Genomic DNA, 25,867 nt, shown 5'->3' on the forward strand with positions numbered 1-25,867 from the left:
GGTTTCTTTAGGTATTGATGGATCAACAGATTTGGATGTCTGGAAACGAAAAGCATCATAGCCAGGCCAAAGCTATTTGTTCAGCTGAGTCTGGTCTGCTTTTGTGCAGTGCTCAGTGGGACCGATAGGTAAGACATATGAGAACTACCGATCACAGAATTAGAAAGATTTCAGACAGGTTATCTCGTTTTTTACTTCCCCTTGAGAATAAGCTTCGACAGTTCCTGTTACACTGCCATGTGCAAATCTGCCCAAGAATACCTTTGCTCTGAAAAGATGTATCAGATGATGGAGTCCTTGGTCCTCCATCTGCAAGTGGAAAAGCATCTGCTCAGTGTGTCTCTTGAAAGCAGGTGAGTATACCAGACAGAGGAGAATGTCAGTTGACGTCCTTTGAAGGAGCAAGTATTTGCTGGTGTTGTGTCCTGCCCTGAATCAAAGAAGATGGCTTTCCATTGACAAATCCAACAGTCAACCAACAGACCATCTCCTGCTTCCTAAGCAAGAAGCATCGGTATTTTTAGCCTCCCACTTTGGGAAGGTGCATTATGGGACACATTCAGATGATACTTGATTTAGATGATGATGACTGTAGTCAGCCCTGCACACACTCAGAGTGTAGTCTGGCATCTTGCAAAGTCTATAAAACCAATGAAAATGAGGCCAGTTTTTCATGGTTGGAGGTTTTGACTCCGAAGCCAGTGGAGTCCAAGACTGTTCCAGTAAACTCAGCCTCCTGGATAGGAACTAAGTTGCAGTTTTGCTATATGACTTTCAAGCCTAAGGTCTGAAAGAGGATAGAGAGGATATAAAAAAGAGCTTTAGATCCCTGACGAGAACTTCCTCACATTAGCTACTCAACTGAGGTTAAAAAGTACCTTTTCTGGCGATAAGCTGCAGTGCCTGCTGGCATTTTAACAATGGGGCTGACAACCCACAGCTCAGATTCAGCACTGATAATGGCTGCGAGGTGCAGCCACAAGTAATGCTGCAAACAAAGGAAAAAACAGGGATCTAGTGGCTTGTGACAGACAGCACATACCAAAGCCAAAAGGGAGTCTAAACTACGTGGTGATTGGCAACAAGGATGCTCAAGATGTATACGTGCCATCCAGATGATGCTACTCAGGAGGCTCTGTGCTTCAGGGCAACCCAAACGTAGGGTTTAAACAGACCACACGGGTGGCCAGTCACACCCAGACAAATCATTGGTCCACTCCAGGCCGTGGATGAGTGCTAACAGACGGTTCTGATCCAGGTTTGACTCTGCCTCATCTATCCTGCCTCTATTCCAATTATGTCTTGCTTTGCCAGCTCCATAGCCCAACTCCTTTCCTAGGCAATCTAAATCCGAGATCCCCATTTCCTTTCCCAGGTGGCCTCGGTTTCTGCCTCCTGTCCACTATTCTCATCTGTATTAATACTCAGGCTCAATCTTCCTTTCCGGGTTCTTTAAAATCAACATTCCCCACCATCCAATCCTTGGCCTCCACTCTAATTTTCCACCTTGTTATCCAGCTTCCTGACAGATACTTGGACTCCCCTTGCAGTTTCCTTTGCCAGTGGTCCTTAGTTCAGCTCTCCCCACTAGCCAGATCCCATATCCCCAGCTCTGTGTCTAATCTTGGTATTCTTCTCCCATAACCATTTGCTTCCAAAAACCTACAGTCTGTTCCCAGTCTCCTTGCCTGACCAATCTGGAACCTGTCCCCCGACTCTCAGTCTCGTTACCCACTTAATTCCAGCCTGCCCTTCCACCTCATGGTCAGTAAGCAGGATCAGCCTCTCCTACAACTCCCATTCAAGGACCCTCTACCCTGACTTCAGTCCCAGTCTCCTCAGACCTCTAGCCCACCCTCTCCTGCAGCTTTTATTGGCTCTGCGAGCTTTCTCTTCTGTGCTGCCTGGTACCACTGAGACCACCAAAACCACACTCCCTGGCTCTCAGTGCTGTGACCAGGAGCAGCCAGGAACAGCAGTGAGAGGGAAAGTCCTTCTGAGCACCTGTAGCTATGGGCTGAAGCCTGCTCAGTCACTGCGTGGAGTGGGCCGTGCGCAGTCCAGTCGCACGTCGGAGCTGAGAGAAGTTGAGGCATGCTCCGTCATTCTGTGGGGATGGTGCACAGGCAGTCTAGCAGCACTAGGAGCTGAGAGAGGCTGCAGCATGCTCAGTGAGGGCCAAGTCTTCGGAGGTTTCGGCTGTTAAAATCAAAGAAGTTTCTACCGAAGCAAGAGCAATCTGTGGTTTTTTAAACTTACATCTTGGCCAAACAGAGCGGATTACTCTGAGATGACAGAGACCACCCTTCCCCCTTCCTGAAACATCCAGTCTCTGCTCAAATGCAGAGGAGCACCCATGCATTTAGAAGAAAAGTTCCGAAGAATGCTTTAACATAACAAAACAACATTGTTAAACCTGCTTCTCTGATATGGTCAAAGAACCAGATCAAAATTCTCCTGCTCCTTTACTCCCAGTCCCCCAAATTTAGCCTGAAGCAGCTCCCCTGTATGCAGACTTCCAACCCAAGTAGTCACCATTTCACAGTGAATGACTTCACTTTCACAAATGAGTGAGTGAAGACTGGAATTTGAGAGGAAGTATCAGATAATGTTAAGTTAAGAAGTGTTACCAGTTTGGTATATAACACCTTCTTTGACAACAGCCTCAGGAAAACACATTTTGTTTCCAAAGGCATCCCAGAAAGAAAACTATATTCACACATACATAATAGGAATATCCACATCAGGAAGGTTAGACATACTGCTTTTTAATTGAACTATCCCTCTTTGAAATCTTTTCCAAAAAAAAAAAAAAAAAAAGAAAAAAAAGAAAAACACAACAACAACTCTGGACATGGTAGAGAAACTTTGGTTTAGAAATATCACTATATATTAAAAAAAAAAAAAGTGTTTGCTCAGAAACATTACTCCATTCTGTTACAGATACATATATACAGAGTTGGAGTCTTCTTAATCTCTTTGCTGAACCAAGCTGCTTAAAACAACATTCCTTTACAATTTATATAGGCCCAAGGCCTACATATCTAGCAATTATCTTGCCTGGTTGACTACACAATCTTTTTTTCCAAAACACAGTGTAGACCTACATATAATCTGCCCTTTCCAAATTAAAGATTTAAATTAAACTGCACTTACTAGACAGGAGCAGAGCCAACATATACACTGCCCTAGTTCAGACAATAGATAAACAGTGCTGAGCTGTATGTTATAAAAGTTGAACATAACTCAGTCTGCGCTACAGGAGAAGGGCTGCATGAACCAGACGCGTTATTGACAATTTATTACTACACCTTGTAATAACTGCCACAGCTCAGAGAATGATTATCTCCACATGCTTATCCAAGGAAACTCATCAGAATGCTACGGATTTTCATGGATCAGGAAATGAAAAGAAGTATTCTTCCCCAGACTGAAAGTCACCAGAACCATTATGTAGCAGGTTAGTCAGTTATAAAATCTATTGCAGTTTCCAAAACCTATGTAATATGGTTTCCAAGTTGTGATACCCAGCCATCCAGAAATCTGTAGATGACTTCTAGGGGATCCACAATCGATGATAAAGAAAGTCAAATACACTTTGATATAGAGAAATCCATATTTATGACATTCCTAAAGAGACCTGAACCTCCACTAGAAAACATACAGGAGCCCACAAACCAAAACAAGTTTGAAAACCACTGTGGTAGAGCAGGGAAGCTACAACAGCTCTGAACCTTGTACCTCCACCTTTTCATCTAACTCCCAGCAGCCACTGAAGCATCTTTGCCGCATGACACTTCATATTGCAGACAGCTAAGCAAGCTCTGCAAGTCACAGACCTCCCCTGTACAGGATAGCTGCACCAGCTCCACTGAGAGAGATTTCTGCAGTTCCAAGACTTCATTCTTAATGTATAAAACAGGATCGTGCAAATATGAATAAATGTACGTTCTCTAAAAAGTGAAAGATCTTCTCCAAGATCATTTACAGAACTGATCTTTCCCTAAGAGGAATGATGACTACAAAATGATCTTAAAACAAACATGTTGGTTCTTACACAGTAAAACATCAAAAGAGGGGGAAGTGTGCTCATCATTTTGGACTTTGATTCTGCTTTTCAGAGGCATTTTGTTTTATTTTAAAGCCAGCTCTTTTTCTGGACTTATCTCTTAGAGGAGATGGAGGTGAGCATAAATGTGAGTTTAAACATTTTGTTTATATTTCTTCCACATAAGCAATACTTTTTCATTCCAGCTTCAAAAATAGCCTCAGAAAAAAAAGATGGATTCTGATCCTGCAATTAATTGGCACAAACGCATAAGTTTCTGTAACATGCTATTAGGCATCATCAGAAATTTAACGTGCGAAGTTTATTATCACTATTTCAATTTGTCTCCACACCTTTAAAAGGAAATAGTGTTTTTACCTTCTGGTTGAGAGAGCAGGTTCTCATGTGTAAAGGAGACAGCAGTTATTTACATAAAGACTGGTATGCTGTTATGTGGGCAACCAGGCTCCAGGCAAGCTTCTTCCATGCCATTCTGGAGATAAACTATACGCCTGAAACACAATCAACTCAACTAATTCCAGGCTTGTGATTCTTCACAGATTCTCTAATGCACCTCAGTCTTGATCTGTAACACCTAGAGTAACTTGAACCACACTCTTCTCTCCACTGAGTGTTATAACGATTTGCTAACGTGTTATTTTCCACACTTAAATAAGAATTTGAGCACAGATATTTTCATAGGACAGTATGAAATACTGCAATATATCACAGTATATCGCAGTATATAGTATCACAGTGTGATATCTGCCCCTTCCTCTGAAGCGAGGTCAGTTTCATAAGTGAAAGGAAAACTTCTGGCATGCAGGAAGATTTAAACCCTGACATGGTCATAGCTTTTTATACATTGAAGAAACCCAAAAGGATTTTTTTTAAACACAGGTGAACCACATTTATGTTCCATAACACTTTGACAGTGTTCTGAGAGGAGAGAGGAGGCCAAGAAAACAGCTTGTTTACTTAAGAAGCACTATAGATGTACAAGGTGAATTTGTTTTTTCCTCTTGTGTTATTCATCTCCAAAGCTATCAAACCTCTGCTTCATATCAGTTTTCTCTTGAACAAGAACTGCCTGGATGTGACTCCTTGCTCTGCAGAGCAATGAAAAATAATCATTCCAACTAGTAATCAAGCATTGTGCCTCTAAAGGAGAAAATTTCTATCCTCAAGCTTTCCAAGAAGCAAATTAATTCCCTCAAGCATTTTAAGCAAATTTCGACATATTCTATGCTTTCAGAGCCTGATTTTCAGAGGTGCTGATCACATTCATGTCCCATGGATATCCCTAACTTCTGTGCATGATCAGCACTTCCAGTATCAGGTTCTTGGTTTACCTGCTAGGTATTCTATGACGGCTGCCATGTAAACTGGTGCTCCAACGCCTATCCGGTACTTGTATGTCCCTTTCTTCAAGTAGCGCATCATCCTCCCCACTGGGAAAATAACGCCTGCCCTGCTTGAGCGTGATAGTTTGGACATTTTCTTTTTCCCACTTCGGCCCGACATCTTGCAGCTTTGTGCTTTTCAATTTGCTGGCAATTCTTATCTCCTTGCTCCAATCCAAAAGCTACAAGAGAAAAAGAAAAACTGGATTGGTGTTCAGTATGCGAGAAACATCTTTACAGATCTCCTTGTTCTTACAGAAGGAAAAATCCAAATCCCATCTCAATAACTATTAAAGTAGAAGCATTATTCATTAAAGGATGGATAACTGGAACATTTGCTATAGCTTTTCCCTTGACTACTGCACTATTAGTTTAACAATGCCACAGAAAAAATGGTTTGGAAAGTAAAAAGAAAGTCAAATATATATTAAAATGAATCTTTTAAAAAAAAAAAAACAAATCACACCAAGGCAGACAGCAGCAGCATGGAAAATTTCAATGTCGATTGTTAAGTTTAGCAAGTTATAAACAACGGAGAACTGGTGTAATGGATAGCATAAAACAAGCTGAAAAGCAGACACTGGTACCATCCTCACCAAAAACTAGAGGAAGTTGTACCACTTGCACAACAGATTATAAAAGCTACCTAAGGGAGCTTCGCAGGTCTTTTAAAAATACAGCTTCACTGAATTTGGTATGTATGCCTTAAGATGAGAAGCCAGGAAACAGCTGTACTTCATGCACCTCCTCTCGCACTGCTCTGGCCTCAGGAACAGAGCCCCAAGCGGCAGCTCACAGACTTCACTGCTTTAATAATTCTCTCTGGATCACCGTCACAGCAGCTACTGAGAGCTGTGCAAGCCTGCCTGCACAGATGTAAAGGGACTTCTTTAACCTCTCATCTTAAAAGGACCGGCTACTGATTTTTGTTGTTGTTGTTGTTCATCTAGCTCTCTGAAGATGTTTTTTCCCCCTGAAGACCCAACTTAGGCTATACGTAGGAGCAAAGAAAACGAATCTAGTTCTCTCCTTGCTTTTCTGGCAACCATGAGGTTCCAGGTAAACAGATGACAAACCCTACAAACCCTGGAGTCAGCCAGTCCACTTTAGAGTGCAAGTGGTCTGAACTACACACACAGTTCCCATTCCAAGTCAAATAATGGTGAAGTTTTAACTTTGTTTCCAAAGAATGTTTTTAACTCCATTTTGATAGCTGCCCTAGTGGCCTAATTATGATCCCAGTTACAACACAGTAGATCCAGATTCCTTCCTCAGGAGTAAAGGAAGAGTGTGACTGCTGCAGAAGACATTTCCGTTAATGAATGCATAACTACATAATTCCCAGTATTCATTCACTTCAGTAAAACAAGGAAACAAAAGAAGGAAAATAATTTGAATAATATTTTGATGACATTAAAAGATACTGTGAAATTGTATCGCACCAGACCAGTGAGATTACAATCTGCATTTTAAATAGCCTTCTAAAGAAAGTCTTTGACACCATGGCAAACCCTTGGGAACACTCAACATTCATTTGAAGAGGGCACAGAAATCTGTATTTGGTCCTTACCCTGCTTATTACAAACTAAGTGCACCTATGAAGAGGGTCACCTGTCCCATACTAAGCCAGACAGTCACAGAAAGCTGCTCATTTGTAACTGCCAAATTGAAGGGTGGTTTTCTATGATAATCTCAATTGAACACTGGTTCCACTTAAGATGCTGAGGAAATATAATCACCACAGGGTCTGCGGGGACCTAAAAAACCCTGGTGTGTGCCTGTCTATAAGCCAGATAACTTTTCTTTCTGTGTGCAGTATATTATATAGACACATTAACTAAAGTTAGGAAAGATTAAACCAGTAAACCTATTAGACATGGACTCATCAAAATTTATGTTGCTCATCATCCCATTCTGAGTTGCATGAGAACTACCAGTTTGGAATCAAGAATGGCAGTAAAAGGGTTAATAAACTGCCACTTTTTTTTTTTTGCTAACTACAGATTAAAAGGCAATGGCCACTTTAAACAGATACAAGCCAACAAAAATTCCCAAGCAATGTATTAATTGCATTTATTCAGGAGTAACCAATTTTATAAGACAGGGAACAACTGCCAGGATGGAGTTCTGCTGACAGGGCCAAGAGGTTACAGTGGAAAAAGAAAGAATAACATCAGCAGCCAGCACCAAGCCTTAGATGAGGAGTTATGTTCAACTCCAGATACCTCACTTCAAATACGTGGAGCAATTAGAGAGAATCCAAAGGACAGTGATAAGAATAATCAGCAGTCTCAGACACATAAACTAAACAGAAAAATTAAAAGAAGTGGCAAGACACGATAATGGTCTTCAAAGACCTAAAAGACTGCTTCAAAGATGCAGGGAATAAGTGTTCCATATATACATGTCAGATAGGAAGAAAAAGCAGGCTGGAGAGGAACTCTTACAAAAGCTTCATAACCGGAAGAAGAGCAGAGCACCAGAACAGATCACCTGGGACGGCCACAGAATCTTTCTACCAGAACAGCTTTAAACAGGTTAGAGAAATATATGTTAGGAAAGACACAGGCAGCATTGGATCTGACTTGGGACAGGAGGATGGACTAGACAATCTCTCAAGGTCCCTTTCTCCAGTCCTCTTATTCGCTGAAATCTGTAATTTGTGACAAATCCTTTATAAATGTTCAGTTTTATATTATGCTACTGATTAACCTTTTTAAAGTGTCCTTTTGAGTTCGTGTGACAACTGACATTCAAATTAATGAATAAATGTAGGCTGGGAATTAGGTTTCTAGCCATCAGAGGAAAGAAATTCTGGAACAGCCTTCTGTTATGAGTAATATGAGCAACAATAACTCATTTTAAGATGGCACTTCATAAATGTATGCACTAGGTTATGATTTGATTCCTACAATACCACCAGTACAGCTTCATGGCCCAAGAATTCTGTCCCGCACTGAAATCCCTACAGAGAACCACAGTGAAAGAATGCACTGCGAAGAACCATGTATCAAAATCATATTAAGCTAATCTCTCATGTATTTATTCCTATAGTACCAAATCCCAGTTGCTTGCAAATCAGTAAAAAAAGCAGCGTCACAAGGTTTGCATCCATAGAAAATACTGTGGTTGTATTTGGTCTTTGTGATTGAATATCAAAACATACTTGTATAACTGAGCACAGCACTCTAGGGCATACTATTACATTATATAAATTTATGTGTATAATTAATCACTTCTGGCTCATTCTTCTCTTGCCTTATCTACATTTCCACCTCCTTCTTTACCCCTTTATTTTTCATAATCTCTCACAGCCACTGCAAGTCTCACAGCCATATTTTCCCTACCATCAAGGCAACCTTTAGATTCCCAAAGCATTTTTATAAATACACTGCAGGTAACAGATCAGGTGTATTTGCAGAACTTTGTGAGAGCCTAAACATAAAAAAAGGTTTCAAAACTGTACTAAAGTTCCCTCTCTCTCTTCTTTCCAACTTATAGGGAACCAGGTATACTGGGCAGTGACATATAAATAAACATGTGAAATACCATGAAGCTCTATTATTGCCTTCTCCTCTATGGAAGATGACTTTTGGTGGAAAACAAAGCTACAACACAGTCAAATCTATTACAGTATACTTACTGTGGACTGCGAACAAAGGAAATGTGACAAACTGGCATGGCCAACTACCCCCTGCCATGCGTCCTTCAGAGTGGATGCTAAGGGCTACACAACAGGTGACTCTCGATACTTGTGATCTCACTGCTCTCTCACACAAAAGGGTTATGTTCGGCCTGCAGCTAGGCCCCAGGGGCCAGGATTTGGGGCCCTGCTGGCTCATTTCTCCCACAGGCAAGGATTTGGTTTACCTAGGAGGATGCAAATCAAGTCAGACCTGAAACCAGTTACGCAATGCGCCCATCTGAACTGCTCCAAAGCTGCAAACAGCTGAAGAGCTACAAGTTGAGCACTTCTGTCCTAATTGTTCTCTTCAGGAGATACAGCTAAATGTCAAGGGCTTATCAGCTGAAAGAACTCGAGTCCATCTGTATTAATTCCCTTATTGCCAACTGGTTCATTATCTCTGGGTTTGCCTTTATAAACTACACTCTGCATTAAAAAATATGGCCATGTCATTTATGTGAAGTCCATCTTAGCTGAGTTGGAAGAACTGCATCTATATCTGACTACCATGACATCATGAGGATTGGGCAATTTAAAGCCATTAATGTAGCCAATCTCCTAATTGGTCACGGCACACTCCCACTCTGCCATGACTCCAACATCCCTTTGTTGCTATGGGGGATTTAATAGCTACCAGATCTCCACAATGCGATGAAAACAGGGTAGACTTTTGCAAGCTGAGCCTTCCTCAGTGAATTATATCTTCCTTAGAGCCAAAAGCAACCAGCAACATTTTCCTTCTGACCCCTGGAAAAAGAGCTAGGCCTCCTCCCCACTCTCCAGTGGATCCGCTTTGGAGGAAAGCGCTTTCCTTTGGCCACTTGGAGGGCTCCTCCACTACAGACCCTAACACCCCATTCTCTTCCACTGTTTTTACCTGCACAGAGTGATGACTAATCCACAAGTTCACTGCAACAACAGACTACCCTGCAACTTTCTGCTAAACTCACTGACCACTGTGCAATTTGCATCCCACACCCACATCCCGACAGATCGAGGTTTACCAAACAATCTTAAAACCACATTCCAGCCCTTCCTACACTGATGAACAGTAATTTTGTTCAGAAGAACAAAATTACACAATCATCTTTAGGTGGTAAGAAGACATTTTTAGAAAAGCAAGAATAACCTAGGGACACAGGAAGAGACTTCAGCCTCCAAGTGAGCCTGAATTGTACTTGAAAAGCTAGCCTGGAAACAATTTTAGAGATTAACATGTCAAGACCTGGTAAGAAAGCTTGAGAGCATACCAGAAAGTTCAGTGCAGTGAAAAATGCATAAGATTTGCTGAAGAGAGTTATTAAATAAAACAAAGATGGTTTGATTTAATAGTTGATCAAAAAGAACAGTATCTAGAAGGATATCTGCTCATTCAAGTCTGAAGCAGAAGCTGTTTCTATTAAGTGATGTTAACAGCCTAACAGAGGGGAGAAATGAGAGTGCACTCTTACATTCACAAGGACCCTTCTTAGACACATCCTAGGCTATCTGTTACAACAAAAACTCATAAACTGCGACTCTGAATTCTCCTGAGCCACCACAGACTTGCATCAGTTCAAGCAAGCTCCCCAGACTGATCAAGAGAAACAGTCTAAACTTCTCTCTCAGGAAGAAAAAACACCAAAATCAACCAAAGAAAACAGTCTTAGTTTGCACAATGGATCACCAAGACTGTTGCAACACTGGAGGAAAACAAAGTAAATCTCGGCTGTTATTCTTTACATCCCAGATCATACATAAGATACAGGAAAGCTAAGATAACTGCACCAATATGAAATGCACATTAGCAACTAGCTATCAGTAAATATCTGAGTAATGATTAGGCAAATTTCTCATCAGTTTGAACCAGCAGTTATTGCAGGCTACCACTCACTGTGTGCATGAAGAAAAGAGCATCTGTCTTTCTGGACTTCACAGGTGGCTACAACATCACCTGGCAGACTAATCTGCAACACAACATGTCAAGTGCCCTCCTTCAAATAGCTGCTATAATTGGACATTTAGATACAGACATTATATTGTGAGCTAAACCAGAAGCTCACACTGGCTATTTTTACTCAGGCTGAAATGTTCAGAAATGGCTAGATGTTGATGCTTCACAGTAGGTATTTTCGAGTGGCCTCGGTCACAGAACTAGCACCAGAGTCCTTGCAAGGCTTTGCACTGGGACCGTTTCTACTGAAATTATTCTTCAGTGATGTGTTGAACATCATTTCTGGATGGTTCACATATGCTAATCACATGTGCTTGGCTTCCCAATACTGAGAAAACTTGAACTCAGGAAAAAAAGACTGAAATCCAGGACACGCAAGGAAATGCAGATATCAAGATATCTGCATTTTCCTCATCTTAAGCTTAAATCTATTTGAATAGTTACAAGTTCACAAGTGACTCAAAGACACTATATCTAGGGGTCATCCTAAACCGCATGCTCACATACAAACACCACTTTGTTAAAATGATTCAGAAGATTTAAGGCGGAAACTTATTTCCTGACTCAACTGGCAAGGTAAAACCAATGAACAGGGCACAACTCAGCATTCAGCAGGCAAAGAGCACGTCCCCTAGGCTCAGCCTGCCCCAGAACGACACAGAACACGCTCGTGCTAAAAGAGGCATCAAAGGCACACCAAAGCCAACAAAACACGTCCTGGCAGAGGGAAATTGAAGAAATTACAGGGACAGCCAAGGCGCTGAGTGCCACGGTAGGGCAAACGCCGCCTCGGGGAACATCCAGAGACTGAAGGGATTAACCTCGCTCCGAAACAAGTCCTTCCTTGGACGCTGCTCCCCGTACAGCAGAGCGCAGCCCAGCTCGCGTGGGAGCGGGCCCCAGCTCCAAGGCCTCCAGGCTCCCGCGGGGCGTCGCTGCTGCCGCCGAGGCCGCTCCCGTTACGCCGGGGCCGGCTGCGGCGCGGGCTGCACCGCGGGGAGCCGGGCCGCGCACCGGCCGTTAGCAGCCCCGCCCGGCGCTCGCGCGCCCCACGCCGTTGCCTGGCGGCACGCGCCCCGCCCCCTCCGCTCGCGGCAGCGGCGCGCGCACGCTCATTGGCCGCCCGCAGCGCCGGGAGCGCGGCGCGAGCTCGGCAGCGGCGGCAGTGCCCCCCCCCCTCCCGCTGCCGCTTCCTCCGCGCTCGCTGATTGGCCGCAGGGGCCAAAACACCTGAGAGCGGGGCACGGGAGGAGGCGGCCGCAGCGGAGCCCGGGCTAAGGGGAGCGAGCTGATTGGCTGGGAGCCTGTGAGCGAAGGGGCGCGTGCCGGCGCCGCGCGCGCGCGCTCACCCGCGGGCCGCGCAGGCGCCCTGAGGCGCGGCGGCGGGGGGGGAGTGGCCGCCGGCTTTCCCGCGCAAACCCCCCCCCCCAACCGCTCCCCCCCCCAAGCGGGCTCGCTCCCGCCGCCACGGGGGGATTCCGGGGGGGGGAGGCGGCCATGCCCGCCGCGAGGCACGTCCCCGGAACGGGAAGTGCTTCGGCTTCGCCTCGCTCCGGGGCGGAGGGGGGGGGGAGCCGCACGCACGCACACACGCACGCGGGGGCCCCGGCGCAGCCCCCAGGGAGGGGGCGGTTGGGCGCGCGCCCCCCCCCCCACCGCGACCGGCGCCCGCGCGCGCCGCAACGGCCGCCGCCGCGCGCCGCAACGGCCGCCCCCCCCTCCCCCTTCCCTCAGCGCGGGCGGCCCCAGAGAAAGGGAGCAGCGGCGCGAGGAGGGGAAGGGAGGGAAGGCCGGGAGCGGGCCGCCGCGCCCGCCGCTCCCCTCACCTGCCGCTGCCGGCCGCCGCCGCCTCCTTCTTCTCGTCCCTTCCTCTTTTTTTCCTTTTCTCCCCCTCTTTTTTTTTTTTTTCCCCCCTCCGCTTCTCCTCGCCCCCTTGCCGCTGCCTGTCCCCCCCACCCCCGCCCGCGCCCTTGCTCCGCCTCAGCCGCCGGCTCGCCTCCCGTATTGTATGTTTCGATGGCGATGGCGGCGGCTCCTCTTGAGGGGGGTGGAAGGGGTTTCCTCCTGCTCCGCATACCGCCTCTAGGAGGAGTCACTGCAGCCCGGGCCTGCAACAACCCCCCTATCGCTGCCGCCCTCCCCGGCAGCCAGCGCGCCGCTCCTCCTCGCCGGGGCCCCAGGGCCGCCGCGCCTTCCCGCAGGCGCCCCCAACCCCCCCCCCCCCCCCCGCCGGCGCCTCCATCGCCCCCGGCCCCCAGCGGCAAGCCGCGGGCGGGAGCGCTGCCCGGCCGCGGGGGGGGGGGGGGGGGTCCCGGCCGGGGCCGAAGCTCGAGGGTGCTGGAGCTGCCGCCCTGCGCTGCCCTGCGCTGCCCGCTTTTTGTTAGGCGGCGAGCCGCCCATCCCCGTAGCCCCGCGGCAAGGTGACCTGGCGCCTCTCGGCACGCCGCGTCTCGCCCGGCTGTGCCGGCGTCGCCAAAGTGGCTCCCAACAGCCCTAACAAAGAGTGCTGGCTGCTCTTTGTGTCTTGTTGCGTCGGGGCGTCTCGGGCATCCGCCGGCTTTCCAACTCGGCCACGAGGGCTGCAAACTTACTTGCTTTCTGCGTGAAAGCTGCGTTTATTTTTCCCCCCCCCACACACACAGTTGCATGGATTCAAGAGCCTGAGTTCTAAGATACGCAATCAGTGATTGTATTACAAGTCTCGCCGCGTGTCTGTTGGCAGCACCAAATATGTCATCACGGGCTGATGCAAACACAAGAGCGTAGGACTACCCCTCTTGAACACTGATCTCGGGGAAAGTGTTGCACGAAATTGTGCTTATATTGTCATTCCTGTAGAAATGCCTTGCATCGTTGCACTGATTTCATTTGAAAGATATTTGGCGGCTACTGTAATGCACTGCAAGATTCAGCATTAACCCAGGCCGCTCCAACTCGCATGCAACATTGCTTTAGGAGGGTGGCTAGGAACAACAGAACAGAAAGATGAAGAGGCATTCATGCTTTTAGCATTCCCTTTATTGCTATAAAAATTATAAAGATTCACTTACTTCCTGGAGTGTTGTGGGGTTTTTTTTGTCTCTGCCAAAGGAAACTTTTGTGTCTGCAGAATTGCATTTGCTGGAAAAAGCAGACCAAATATTCCTTCAGATTATATTCATTCTGGACCACGCCACCTCCCAAAGAAAGAGGGCGTGAGTTGTAAGAACCTCGGGTTTTCTTCACCTTTCTACTAAACGGTTCTGTGATCATGGGTAAAGTGCTGCACTAACAATGGATTTATTCTGACTATCATTAACATGGAAATAAAGATATCTTTTTCTAAACAAGTCATTCAGTGAGTAAGAGAGCTAATATTTCTGTGGATTAATGCTTTGGGGTCTCTTTCCCCTCTTTCATCCTGGAAATTTTTTGATATATTATGAGGGGTGAGCTCTCATTACAGCCTTACCTCAAAGGGTTTCCTCTTTCTTCTGCTTGGCCATTTGTCTTTACAAAACTTTCAGGAACTTAAAGTATTTGAGACATGAACCTCTATGCCAGATTTAGATGAAACTGGCCACAGATTCACTGGATAGATTTACAAGGGACAGACCAACCTGTAATGAGATAGCAGGGGCTCATTTCTTTTTGAAAACAAGGCCAAAAATGCTTTGAAACCATAGGAGAAACCCCATGTACAGGAGTTTGAATTATTTTAAATGTAAGGGGAAGTCTTATTTGATCTTCTGCATTGATACTTCTCACTTTGAACATAGCAAAGCAAGAGATAGCTATAGAATTGCAGATGTATTGAACTATCACTGGATTTGGGGGAGGGCAGGGGGAATAGAGGGCAGATTTTAAAGTACTAAGCATAAAAAGGAAAAAAATTTAAATCTGTATGAAGAAGGAGGAAGTGTGTCTACATTTTTCTATTTCAAGACACAAATTGCACCCAATGACACTAGCTATCATGCATGTGGTATATAGCTTTGTAAATAAAAATAATTCAAGACAAAATAAGCATCACATTTTTGAAAACATTCCCAGTTTGTTACAGAGAACATCAAATAGTTGCTGAGTGATAACACAAATGTGTAGGAGGTCTTTAAAGAAGAAAACACATCTATGTCTTCTATGTGAGACAAATTTTAAACATTAGGACAACTCATTCTGTTTACAAATAACATTTTTCTGTTTATAAATAACGTTCTGGTTTCATTCAGACATATTTTCAGCTTTGACTTTTTTTTACATGCACAATATAGATGATGTGCCATACTAAGATACAAGTATTTTTCTTTCCAGCTCTGTGTTCAAGTCCAATATGGTTTCATTTCATTAAATAATGTGAAACGCTAAGGCAGCAGCAGGAAAGGTAGCGAGCAGTAGCTCATCTAAACTACTTGGTGAGGAACTGGCAGTTGTGGATTTCTTCACAATTCTATAATGCAGAAGATGACTAAAAGTCCAAGGTTTTTTTGCCACAATAGCAATAGGACATGGAGGAAGGCAAAGGTTTTGCCCTGAAATAAATTTTTTCTTGTCATTTAAATCTGGTTGATCAAGGGAAAATTGTATTACTAACTAGAATTCTTCCAAGAGGAAGATTTACAGTGTTGGATTAAAAGCGATATTTCCCCCATTAGCAGGAGTGGAGTCTGCCCTTACTAGGTTGTGCAAAGACCATCTGCCAGTTGACTTCCAAGTGCAAATACAATCTGTTACTTTGTCAAAATAAACAACATATCTATTGATGGAGAATTTATGGAGTGCTGACTGCCTAACTCACAAGCTATTGGAATAAAACAGCCTGTTGATGGCACTCTCACTTTTGGACAGAAGCTGTTACATTTCAAACATTGTGATGAATATTTCATAACTTCAGAACCAAGAGATACTGCTTTACTATTGCTTAGGCTGGCAGGCATCCAGGATCGTCCTGGCACTACAGTAACGGTGTCCTCTGTCAAATACTCTGAAAGCTTCATCTTACGGACATATGTGATCCAGGAATTTTATCAAATCAGCCTAAATGTTGTCATGTCATTAGGATTACCTAATATCATCAAAGTTGGTCTGTGTGTGTATATTATGGCAATAGATAACAGATGTGATAACTGAGTTCTGCAAATATTTTATGTGTCTGCAATTACTTTTTTCTTCTCCTTGAGCCATTTTTGAACCTCTCCCTCCATCCCCCATAGTGTTTACGGGCTTATTATTCTAGCAGGTTGTGTAAAATGAGCTTTTTTCATTAAAGAAACCATAAAAGCTATATCCTAACTCTTTGGAGAACTCTGTTACAGTAGTAGTTTTTAAATCAGATCATCCCAAATACTGCAGAATTAAGCTTTTCTCTGTGTCATGTTCTGAAATGATATTTAAAGTAGACTCATAGTTAGGATGTCTTTTAAAAGAATAACAGACTAGCTAACAGATAAGGAAGGAGAGATGACTGTCACCTGCCTGAACACCAGCTGATTCTAAAAGTTAAATGCTGCTTATTAGCTAAAACACTAAAAAAAAGGATGTTTTAATCCCTGTTACTTATCCTTAAACACAGCAATGCAGACTGCAGAGATCATAGTCTTGACTTGATTATCTGTTAATCATGTAAGCAAAAATACTAACTTAACTGAAATATTTGGAAGATTAAATGATTTTTGGCCAAATGGAGATTTACAAATATATCTTTCAGAATTAGGGAAAAAAGAATAGCAAACAAAATGGAAAATAACATGTTCACTTTGTGAATACTGTGTACAGTTCTATTCTTCATAGCTCAAAACAACAGTGTGGAGCAGGAAAAAGAAAGAAAAGTGGCATGGCAATTACGGGTATGGAATGGCTTTTCTGTGAAGAACTAAATGGGTTAAGAAGTTTAGCTAAGAAAACTGAGGGGGGAATATGAGAAAAGACAGAGCAGATTCCTTTGGCTTGTTGCTGTGTACCTTTAAAGCAATGTAATTGTAATATTAATTAATAAAAACCCTATTTGAATCTTTGAGTTCAAGCAAAGCTGGATGGATAAAATGGTAAATTTGTGAGCGGTGCATTTGATGACAGATTAATATGATAACCAAACACTGCTGATCAAAGAGGCAGAAAAGTCTCCATCTCTGTAATGCACGTGAATTTCCTGAAGCAAGTTATTTGCAGCAAAATGCTTGTGTTCGTACCATAGTACCTTTTTGTTAGTGATGCCTAGAGAGAAATACAGACAGTGACACATCCAAGCAGGCTTCTGGGGGCTTCTGGTGTACCTGTATTTCGGTTTTGGCATTCGTGGGACTTCATCTCTTTGTAGCAGGAGCAAAGAAGTAGCACTTTGTCATTGCATTATCTGTTTATCAAAGTACCGATCTTCAGATCACTTCCAATCTGTGCTTCAGGTTACGTCCTCAGCAAACTGCCATATCTCATGTAAAACTAGATTTTATTTCCCACTTCTCACTGTTTTGCGAAGGGATTTTTTTTTTTTCCAGTTATTTCTGGTCAGTTTTTCCAGTGCTAGTAAAGATGTTTGCCCCTTTGTATTTAAGCTGTTTGGTATATGTATGAACTATGATATGTATTTCCTTTTTCCTCTGGTGACATTTGCAAGCATGTTGTCTTGCTGGATGGGACCATTAAGCTCAGAGCTTTTTTCAGAGAAGCTTTGCAGGACAGGATAGCACTGCTTCTGTTTGCCTGCTTTCATAATTCCTCCTCAATTTGATTTAAAACACTCCATTTAAATCATTAAAATAACTGACTATTTTTTCATCTTAACCACAGAGCCCTCAGGGGAGAAAAAAACAAAACAAAACTGTGATCTATAAGTAAATGAAGATGAATTGAAATAAGCTTGCTTCTGGGTCTTATGCGTGTCTGAGGCTGTATGCAGCTAACCTCCGAAACATTTATCCACTGCACAAGTGCAGAATTCTACTACACTCACAAGGTACCATAATATACATCCAGGAGTCATCTTTTTTTTTCTTTTTTTTTAAAAAAAAGCTAACCTTAGAGCCTTAAGGAATCATAGAAATCATGCATTTCATACACATATTCTCCTTCCCAATTTGGAGCATCAGGATGTGTTCATTTTTCTTTGTAACTTAATGCATCAGTCACTGCTAAACATCCAGCTCCTTGAGGATTTTTCCTCGTGATCCAGGGCTCATTATATCTAACCCCCAGAGGAGGTCAGGAGCAAGGCACTTACTTTCGTTGTCTGGCAACTCAAAGGCTAAAGGATTTTCAACAAATCATCACTTTCATTTCAAGGAAAAATCACTGCGTTGCTGTGTATGTCCCTTTTGGATTAACACAGAAACAAACCCAGGTGTAGAGAAGAAGAGGAGAAAATATCAATCTCATAGCAGGATGGGGAGGGAGAGATGAACATTCATGGAGCTGCCTGCTTCTCCCCTTTGGCTGTCAAAGGAGCCAAGGGAAACTTGCTCAGAGGTGGATGACTAATGTCCAGATATCAACAGTTAGATGAGATGAATACCTCACTGCGGGGTATAGTACAATCATCTTAATAGCTGTCACAGCATTACAAGCCAAAGGCACCTTCCCAGGTATTAGTATACCTTGCCCGAGTCAACAGGCCAGATTCTGCTGTCCGCAAAGGGTTTGCCAAAGGCTCAGCCGTCTGGTTTTCTTTCATCAGCAGGGATTCTTAGAGACTGATCAAATATTTTACTTTAGATGGGGCCCCCTAGCAAATAGCTGCTGCCTCTCTTGGATTTTGAGATTGATGTATGCCTTCCCATTGATTCTCTCAATCACGAGGAAAGTAAGACAGTCACCAAGCTGATGATCAAGATAATCTCAGCACAGACATCAGCCTTCTGAGGGGCAGTCTCTGCTTTCCTCTGGTTTTGGCTCTGTTCCCCTGTTTGCTCTCTCCTACTCAGATCCACAATTCATGTAGCTTTGTGTTTTATGGTTGATTTATTTTATGATTTAAGTGCTCCATTAGAGCTTTTCATGCAGTGGGAGAATTCAGAGCAGCTTTTTCCCATCCACATTCTCTGGTGTCCAGTAATACAGTTGAGCTCATGTTGCTTCCTTTCCCTTAGGAGAGTCACTAAGTAGGACTCTGTCCTCTATCCAGCTGTCTGTTTTCATAAAGCTTGTGATAACGGCATTTTTGAGACTTCAGTCCCTCTGCCAAATTGGCTGAAATTTGCTAAACTAGTTCCACAGTTATTAGGGATGACTGACAAACAGCAGATGGTGGGAGTTCCTTAGGATATTAATCTAAAAACCATCTCCAAACAGAAAGAAGATGTGTAAGTGAATAGATGGTTTATTATTTGCATCAACTGTCATTTCCAAAAGACAGAAACTATGTATAAGTAAACAGGTATTTATATAAAAGGGAAAAGAAAGTATGTACATCATATATAACAAATGCAGATTGAACAGGAATAAGTAGGGCACGCAAGTTAAAACAGAAATCTCACCAAAACATTGACACAAAGGAGTAAAGCTTCAACATAAGGCACAGGGAATTCATCAGACTCCTCTTGGAAAATGATGCGATGGCACCTTAAATATGGTGCCACCTTTACCATAGTGACAGCCATCCGGCCCAAGGCATCTTTATTACTTCCTGCCGAGTTCTGTCAGCCCTCACTTGGTTTTCCAAAAATCCACTCCCAAAACCAGCTCTCTCCTGGAATCTCTCACGTTTTTTCTCGTAATGACGTAGCGAATAGGCTGAGCCATTTAAAAGAAGTGCAAAGGTCTTACATAGCACTTTCCACCAAAAAGTGAACAACAGCTCAAAAGAAGAAACAGCACTATTTTCCCTAACATCTGACTCATGGATACTCGGTGATTAAATATATGCAATTTCTGGGGCAGTTGTTTTTTTTTTTTTGCAAAAAATATTAGAAAAGCTTTAAAGGCATTATAATTAAGCAGTAACTTACTTCTACAAGACTGAACTTTGTTTACTATTGAGCAGTGATTCAGCAATTTCAGTTGGGAACCTAGTTTCAGCCATGGGAGTGGCTTCATTGAAATTAATAAATTAGTCCATGGACACATGAAATAAGTAATTGAGTTATGGTTTTAGTTCTCCTGACATTCAAAATTCATAAGCTAATTTTCATTCATATTGATGCAAGTCAATTAATTGAATCCCTTTCCTCATACATGTTAAAAGTTTAATCCTTTAGTGTCTTCATTTTTAACACACTGAGAAACAATTTGTTTAAAAACTTAATAGTAGAGAAAAATATTTCTTAAGAAAAACAAAACAAAAAAAAAATCAAATTCTGGTAGGATCGGTAACTCCTTATGACATAGTTCAGTGCCTAGTCCAACAGAATAGCATCTCTGCTTTTCTAAAATATTGTTAGAAATGCTTTACCTGGAATTCTGAATTCCAGGTAATTAAAACACAAATTGGTGTTCTCATTTTATCAATGAAAAACAAGAAAAAAATACTCTTTTTGGCTAAAAAAGCTGTTACTGAGCTGGAAAAGATTTTGGAGAAGAACAATCTTTTGTTCTCTTAGATCCAGCAATTTAGTGCAGAATTTTTTTGAAGGCCAAAAAATTCCAAGTAGTTGAACTAGGTCAAAAGGAGTTGAAATAACGCCTAAGAATCAGCACAATGATAATAATAATTACTGCTAATACAAAAGTATATTAGAGCATTTACATTAGTGAATGCCAGGTAACAACATTGAAATATTTAACATACAGGCTGAAAAGTTCAATGTAACAAATGTAAAATGTGTATACAGATTTAAATGTATCAGTCAATCAATATTTATACGAGATATGCAGAAACAATGCCCCATCAACATTTACCCACAACTCAACACTTTAGTACAGGTATATTAAATATTGTACATTCTATGCCACCAAAGAAGAAGAAAAAAAGTAAAATCTCTCTTGTAAGGTTCACAGAAACCAGATATGTAGCAACAAATTGCTTCAGAAGTCATTCTCCTGCAGTGATTAGTTCATTAATGTTTGACTGATGTTGGCAGATGAGCAGATCTTTGACAGAAAGTGTTCCCATGTCAAAGAATTTGGTGTCCGAATTATATAAAAATGAGAAACGGGCAGTGCCAATGGCACAAACAGTCCACGTATGGGAAAAGGACATCAGGGAGATCGTTTTCTACTGGACTCTAAAGACTAAGAGATCTGTCTGACACATTGCAGCCTTCTGGGTAGACCTAATTCACCTGGATGGAGAAAGAGCAGTAGCGAACCTCTCGTGCTGCCCCTTGCGAGGCATGTCATCGAGAGCAGTACCTCCGCACTGCACTGCCTTATGCCAGGTAGACCCACTCGAGAGGAAGCTCCCTTCAGATGAAACTGGACCAGACGAAGAGCTCCAGGAGCACACCTAGTGCGTTTGAACCACTCATGGCAGCCAGGCCGCTAGGCCAAACTAGAGCGGTCAAAAACGAAACTTCATAAAACACGATAGTTCCTCAGCAGAACCCGTTTTCCTCTTCAGACCTACTCCCATTCTACTGCACTATTTGCTGATGTGGATATAGCCGTAACTCGGTCACTGTGAGTTGTATATGGCCGCTGAAGAGCCCATGATGTCCGGGTGCTTTCCCCGTGCCTCTAGTTCGAAACCTCCCCTCCCATTATTATGCTGCTCAACATCTGGAGTCAATTTTGTATTATTAAAGTCTATGAGAATTTTGTGGAGTCAAGCCACTCCACCCAACATCAAAGGGATGCCAAATCCCTTTTATTTTTGGTGGGGGTGGGGGGGGGAGAATGTGCTGCCTTAATTTATCCTATCTTTAAATTTAAAATGGTGAGGGATAAGAAGGTATAATAGACTAATCCCGTTTGGTTAGGCAAGCGGAAAGACTGATGGATAGTAAGTCCGTACTGCGGCTGAGAAGCAGGCTAAATTAGGTCCCTCAGGACTCCCGCTGCTGTGCCTAGTTTGTGGCTTCTGCTCCGCCTCTCTTCTCCAAGCTTGCGTGGGGATCTCTGCCTTTCATCGCGGTCGCAGACCATTGCTCCGCGTGCGTTTCTTTGGGAGTGGCGGTGTGAGCTCCCCCTTTTGCTCCCTCCCACTTGGAGCTGGTTTTTTGCACCCCCACACCCATCCCTCCACTGTGCTCTGCTGTTCTGAGGGACTGTTTTTTAAGTTAGGTCGGTTCTCAGCTAGGTCATTCTGTGACTGCACAGTTAGCTGTTAGTAACATGTAACCTCACATCTGCCTTGGCCCAGGAAAGGGAATGGCACGGAGAAGGCAATGAATGGCTAGGGAGGAGGCAGCGCTCATGGTGGTCTACACAGTGTTGCTGTCAGACGTCTAGTTCGCCTTTTCATTGACTTAACCCGTCTGCTTACCTGTTGCGAAGGTTTCTAGCGTTATTACACTGACAGGGCCCAAAAGCATCCACAGACCGTAGGGCCAATCTGTGGGTGCTCAGACACACAGCACAGAATCTCACCCAATATTGTATGGCATCGGCACGGTCATCATTGTCTTCTGGTCTGGGCCTGGGCTCACAGAAACAAACCCTTTCCCCTACGCAAGATCGGCCAGCAGCAGAAAACTGCAGCAGAAAGGGCTCTGAATTTTAAGGAGATAACACGTTTCCTTTGAAGTCTCACCAAAAGGGTGAAACCGCTTGGTTTGTGGCTCTGCTGGTTGCGTGCAACATCAGAGTAAGAGCGAATCTTTGCAGGAGAAGAGATGTACTGAAGTAATATTTTGAAACGTTACTATGAGAAAACAACGGAATTATCACAAAATGGAATTCCACACTCCCAGCACACCCCAGCCAGGGACACTGGGTTGACAAACACAGTGTGCAATAAAAAGCGTGAATCCAAGATCCACTCCACAAGTTCTACGATCTCTCCTCTCATACCTACCACTAATATGTCTGACCTTCTAAACTCTTCGTGTAACAACAGTTAAACAAAGTAATGTTTTGCAGCAAAGATTGTTTTTTCTTAAAAAAAAAAAAACAAACTACAATGTTTTGACAGATTCTGAGTCTGTTTAACAAAGAACAAATTTCTTTAATTATTTAATAACTTCAACAAGCAAACAAAATCATAAACTAGCTATAAAGCTAAACTGGTCTTGCTGTGTAGCAACTTAAACACTAGAAGCTTTACAATCAGCTCCAAAAATTATTAACAAACATCTACAATCCTAATTCATGTTTTGTCTTGATGTGTTCATCAGATCAAAATGTACAGCAGGAAGGATAGATAAAGAAAAGAGAGAGGAAAAACACGATCAAAATGTGACCAATAAAAATTTCCTGAAAATGCAGAAAAGAAAGTAGCCATTTTGTCCGAGACGAAAACAGCTGGAAGCAATAGGGAAGTAAACAGGGCAAGGAGAAAAACAAAGAAATAGAAAAAGAGCAGACGCCCTCATCCTGCAAAGCATTTGCACGCGTGCTCAGCGTGAAGCAATGGTGCTATCGAAATGCCTAAAGGCAAGCTTGCATGTAAGTGCATTGCTGGATTTGGATGAGGGAAAACAACAGCAAGAGACAACAATACTTTAGTAGGTAACTACCAAGAGCTTGCTGTTTTCAAGAAAATGTGTTTCTTTTCAATTGCTAGTTCAGAGCCTTCTAAGAAGTCTGAGCTTTCGGGCTGTAGAATGCTGCTGAAGCGAACGCAGTGACTCTTGCCAGACTAATCGCTTTTTGACAGACCACCTCAGAGTGGAAGAGACCATTTGTAATCCGCTGGTCCCCAACATAGCCCTTTGGAGTTTTGTAAATGTACGTGCAGAGTTTTGGAGAGACCGCTTTGTCTGGGAGAGGTCACTGGTACCTGGTCCCTAAGGGTGGCCTGTGTGGATATTTTTATCCCCACTGAAGAACTGGTTTGTCCATGGAAAGCACCGGTTTAATATTGAACTAGGGAGAAAAAGACAATAGGAATGTCCTTAGGACATTTTGGGTGAGGAGCTTTTTTAAACTTATTCCAAAAGCCCAGAAAAAAATATTCCTAAAAGAAAACACAAGAAAACAGAAAAGAGCAAACAAATTGCCCCCAAAATATTATTAATAAAAGAAAAGTAGAAGGAACATTATCAAACTATATATATAGTTCATTAAAAAAAGAAGAAAAAAAGCACACCTACCGCCTGCAGTTCTGGTCAGGTTCTCCCCTCATCCCCCACAAAAAAGTAAAAATAAGCATAAGAATTACAAATAAAATAAATTAACCTTTTCATCAGCCTAGTTCCTAACTGAAACAATTTCTTCCCCTGCTCCTGTATTTATTGAATAAGTCTTTTAGATTTAAAAAACAAAAAAACAAAAAACTCCAGGATGCATTCTTTAGAGGAAACTGAAAGTAGAACTTTTTTTCCCCCTGCTCTTTTTGCTCCTTGAATTATTTTAAAAGTAGGCTTTCTCTGAAATGGTGAAGAGCAATGGTGAAGAGAGATGGGTGCTGGGTACAGGTCTCCTTATCAGCAGGTCAGGATTATTCCAGCTGAATTGACAAAGGGTATTTGAATGAAAGTTATTGCATTTCCGGGACTTGTTCAGATTTAAAAGACATCACTTTGAACTTGAAATCAGCTCTTTCTCTCTGAACCATAACATGAGTTGCTTATCATTTAGTTCTGCCTAATGATTTAGATAATACCATTCATTAACTGTAATAACAATGGCCCTGATTCACCAAAGTGCTTGAGTATGCAAATAGTATCATTAAGGCCAATGGGAATCACACGCTCAGTGTTAGATGTGTTTTAGTGCTTTGGCAAACGGGATTCCCAATGCACTCAATGAAGTAGAAATGTTATATTTGTAATATTTGTACTTAATAATTAGTTTTAGCAGATTTTTTATGTATCGCAAACACTCATGTGGAAAGACACTATAAAGTACATATGAATAGAATTTAATCTTCAGCAATGGGAACTGAATCAGAGATGTCAGATTTGTGTGGCAGTTGCTACGAAGTATCTTGAGTTGTATGTTCTGACCCTCAGATAGCTGGAATATGTCCTCTGCATCCCTCAGCACCTTACCAAATCTTTATTTCCTTTCAGTGGATGTATTAAAACATGTAGCAGTGGAATTTAACCCTCGTGATCCTTATTTTCCATCTGGAGGTATGTCTGTTGAAAGGTGCCCACAAAAAAGGGCCTTAATAGGACAGCAGAATAGTTCTGGAGGGCTCCAGACAAAATACATACAGTTTGCATGATGGACACCAAAGCAGAAGTACAGGAAGCTAGAAGAATTGTTCAGTGAAACCAGATTTTCTCCATACTCCTTGTTTTCTCTCTCTCTCACAAGATAGATTACGACTTTAAAATTCAGTATACTTTTCCCTTTTTTGCAAAAAAAACCAAAAAAAACAACAACAACAACAAAAATTCGTTTATAACTTACCAGGAGAAGAAAGTTAATGATGAAAGGGTTAAAGATGGAATCATCAAAGGTATAGATGGAAGTCTGCCATCTGGTAACCAGAAACGGTAGTAAAAGATTTTGTCCTGTCCTCTCAGAGCAGCACTCTAAACTGAACACGCAGGGTCTGATTGATTTTTCTAAAGATAATTGTTCAAGAAGAATTTCTTTCTTGGATCAAAGGATTCCCCCACAGAAATATTGTCTATGATGTCCTGCACTCATTTATACAGCGGCTGCTGGAAAATGAGCCTAATTCTTCATCGGAAGAGTCTGACCACAATAATAGAATGAAGTGAAAATGACCAAAGAAAGAAAATATAAATGGTGTCATTTTCAAACTCTGCCCCTGGCCTCTGGGAGAAGGCAGAAAGCAAAGCAAAAGCCGTTGGTGTGCTGAGCTCCTACAGCCCCAC

The 25,867-nt window shown here is 42.8% G+C and overlaps 1 protein-coding gene across 2 annotated transcripts in view; it reads right to left on the minus strand.

Moving 5' to 3' along the window:
* Positions 1-12,998, minus strand: part of MACROH2A2 (macroH2A.2 histone) — a 28,700-nt gene extending 15,702 nt beyond the window's left edge. The window contains exons 1-2 of one of the 2 annotated variants that reach the window (XM_067299731.1): positions 12,896-12,998; positions 5,401-5,633 (exon numbers count right to left, since the gene is read on the minus strand). In XM_067299731.1, coding sequence (XP_067155832.1) covers positions 5,401-5,572 — 172 coding nt within the window. In that variant the 5' untranslated portion in view covers positions 5,573-5,633; positions 12,896-12,998. Of the gene's footprint in view, positions 1-5,400; positions 5,634-11,890; positions 11,909-12,895 lie in introns of those variants that run through there. The other variant, XM_067299732.1, reaches the window with a different exon arrangement.
* Positions 12,999-25,867: the final 12,869 nt, after the last annotated feature.

This window comes from Apteryx mantelli, chromosome 7, assembly GCF_036417845.1.
Source record: "Apteryx mantelli isolate bAptMan1 chromosome 7, bAptMan1.hap1, whole genome shotgun sequence".
Taxonomy (NCBI): domain Eukaryota; kingdom Metazoa; phylum Chordata; class Aves; order Apterygiformes; family Apterygidae; genus Apteryx; species Apteryx mantelli.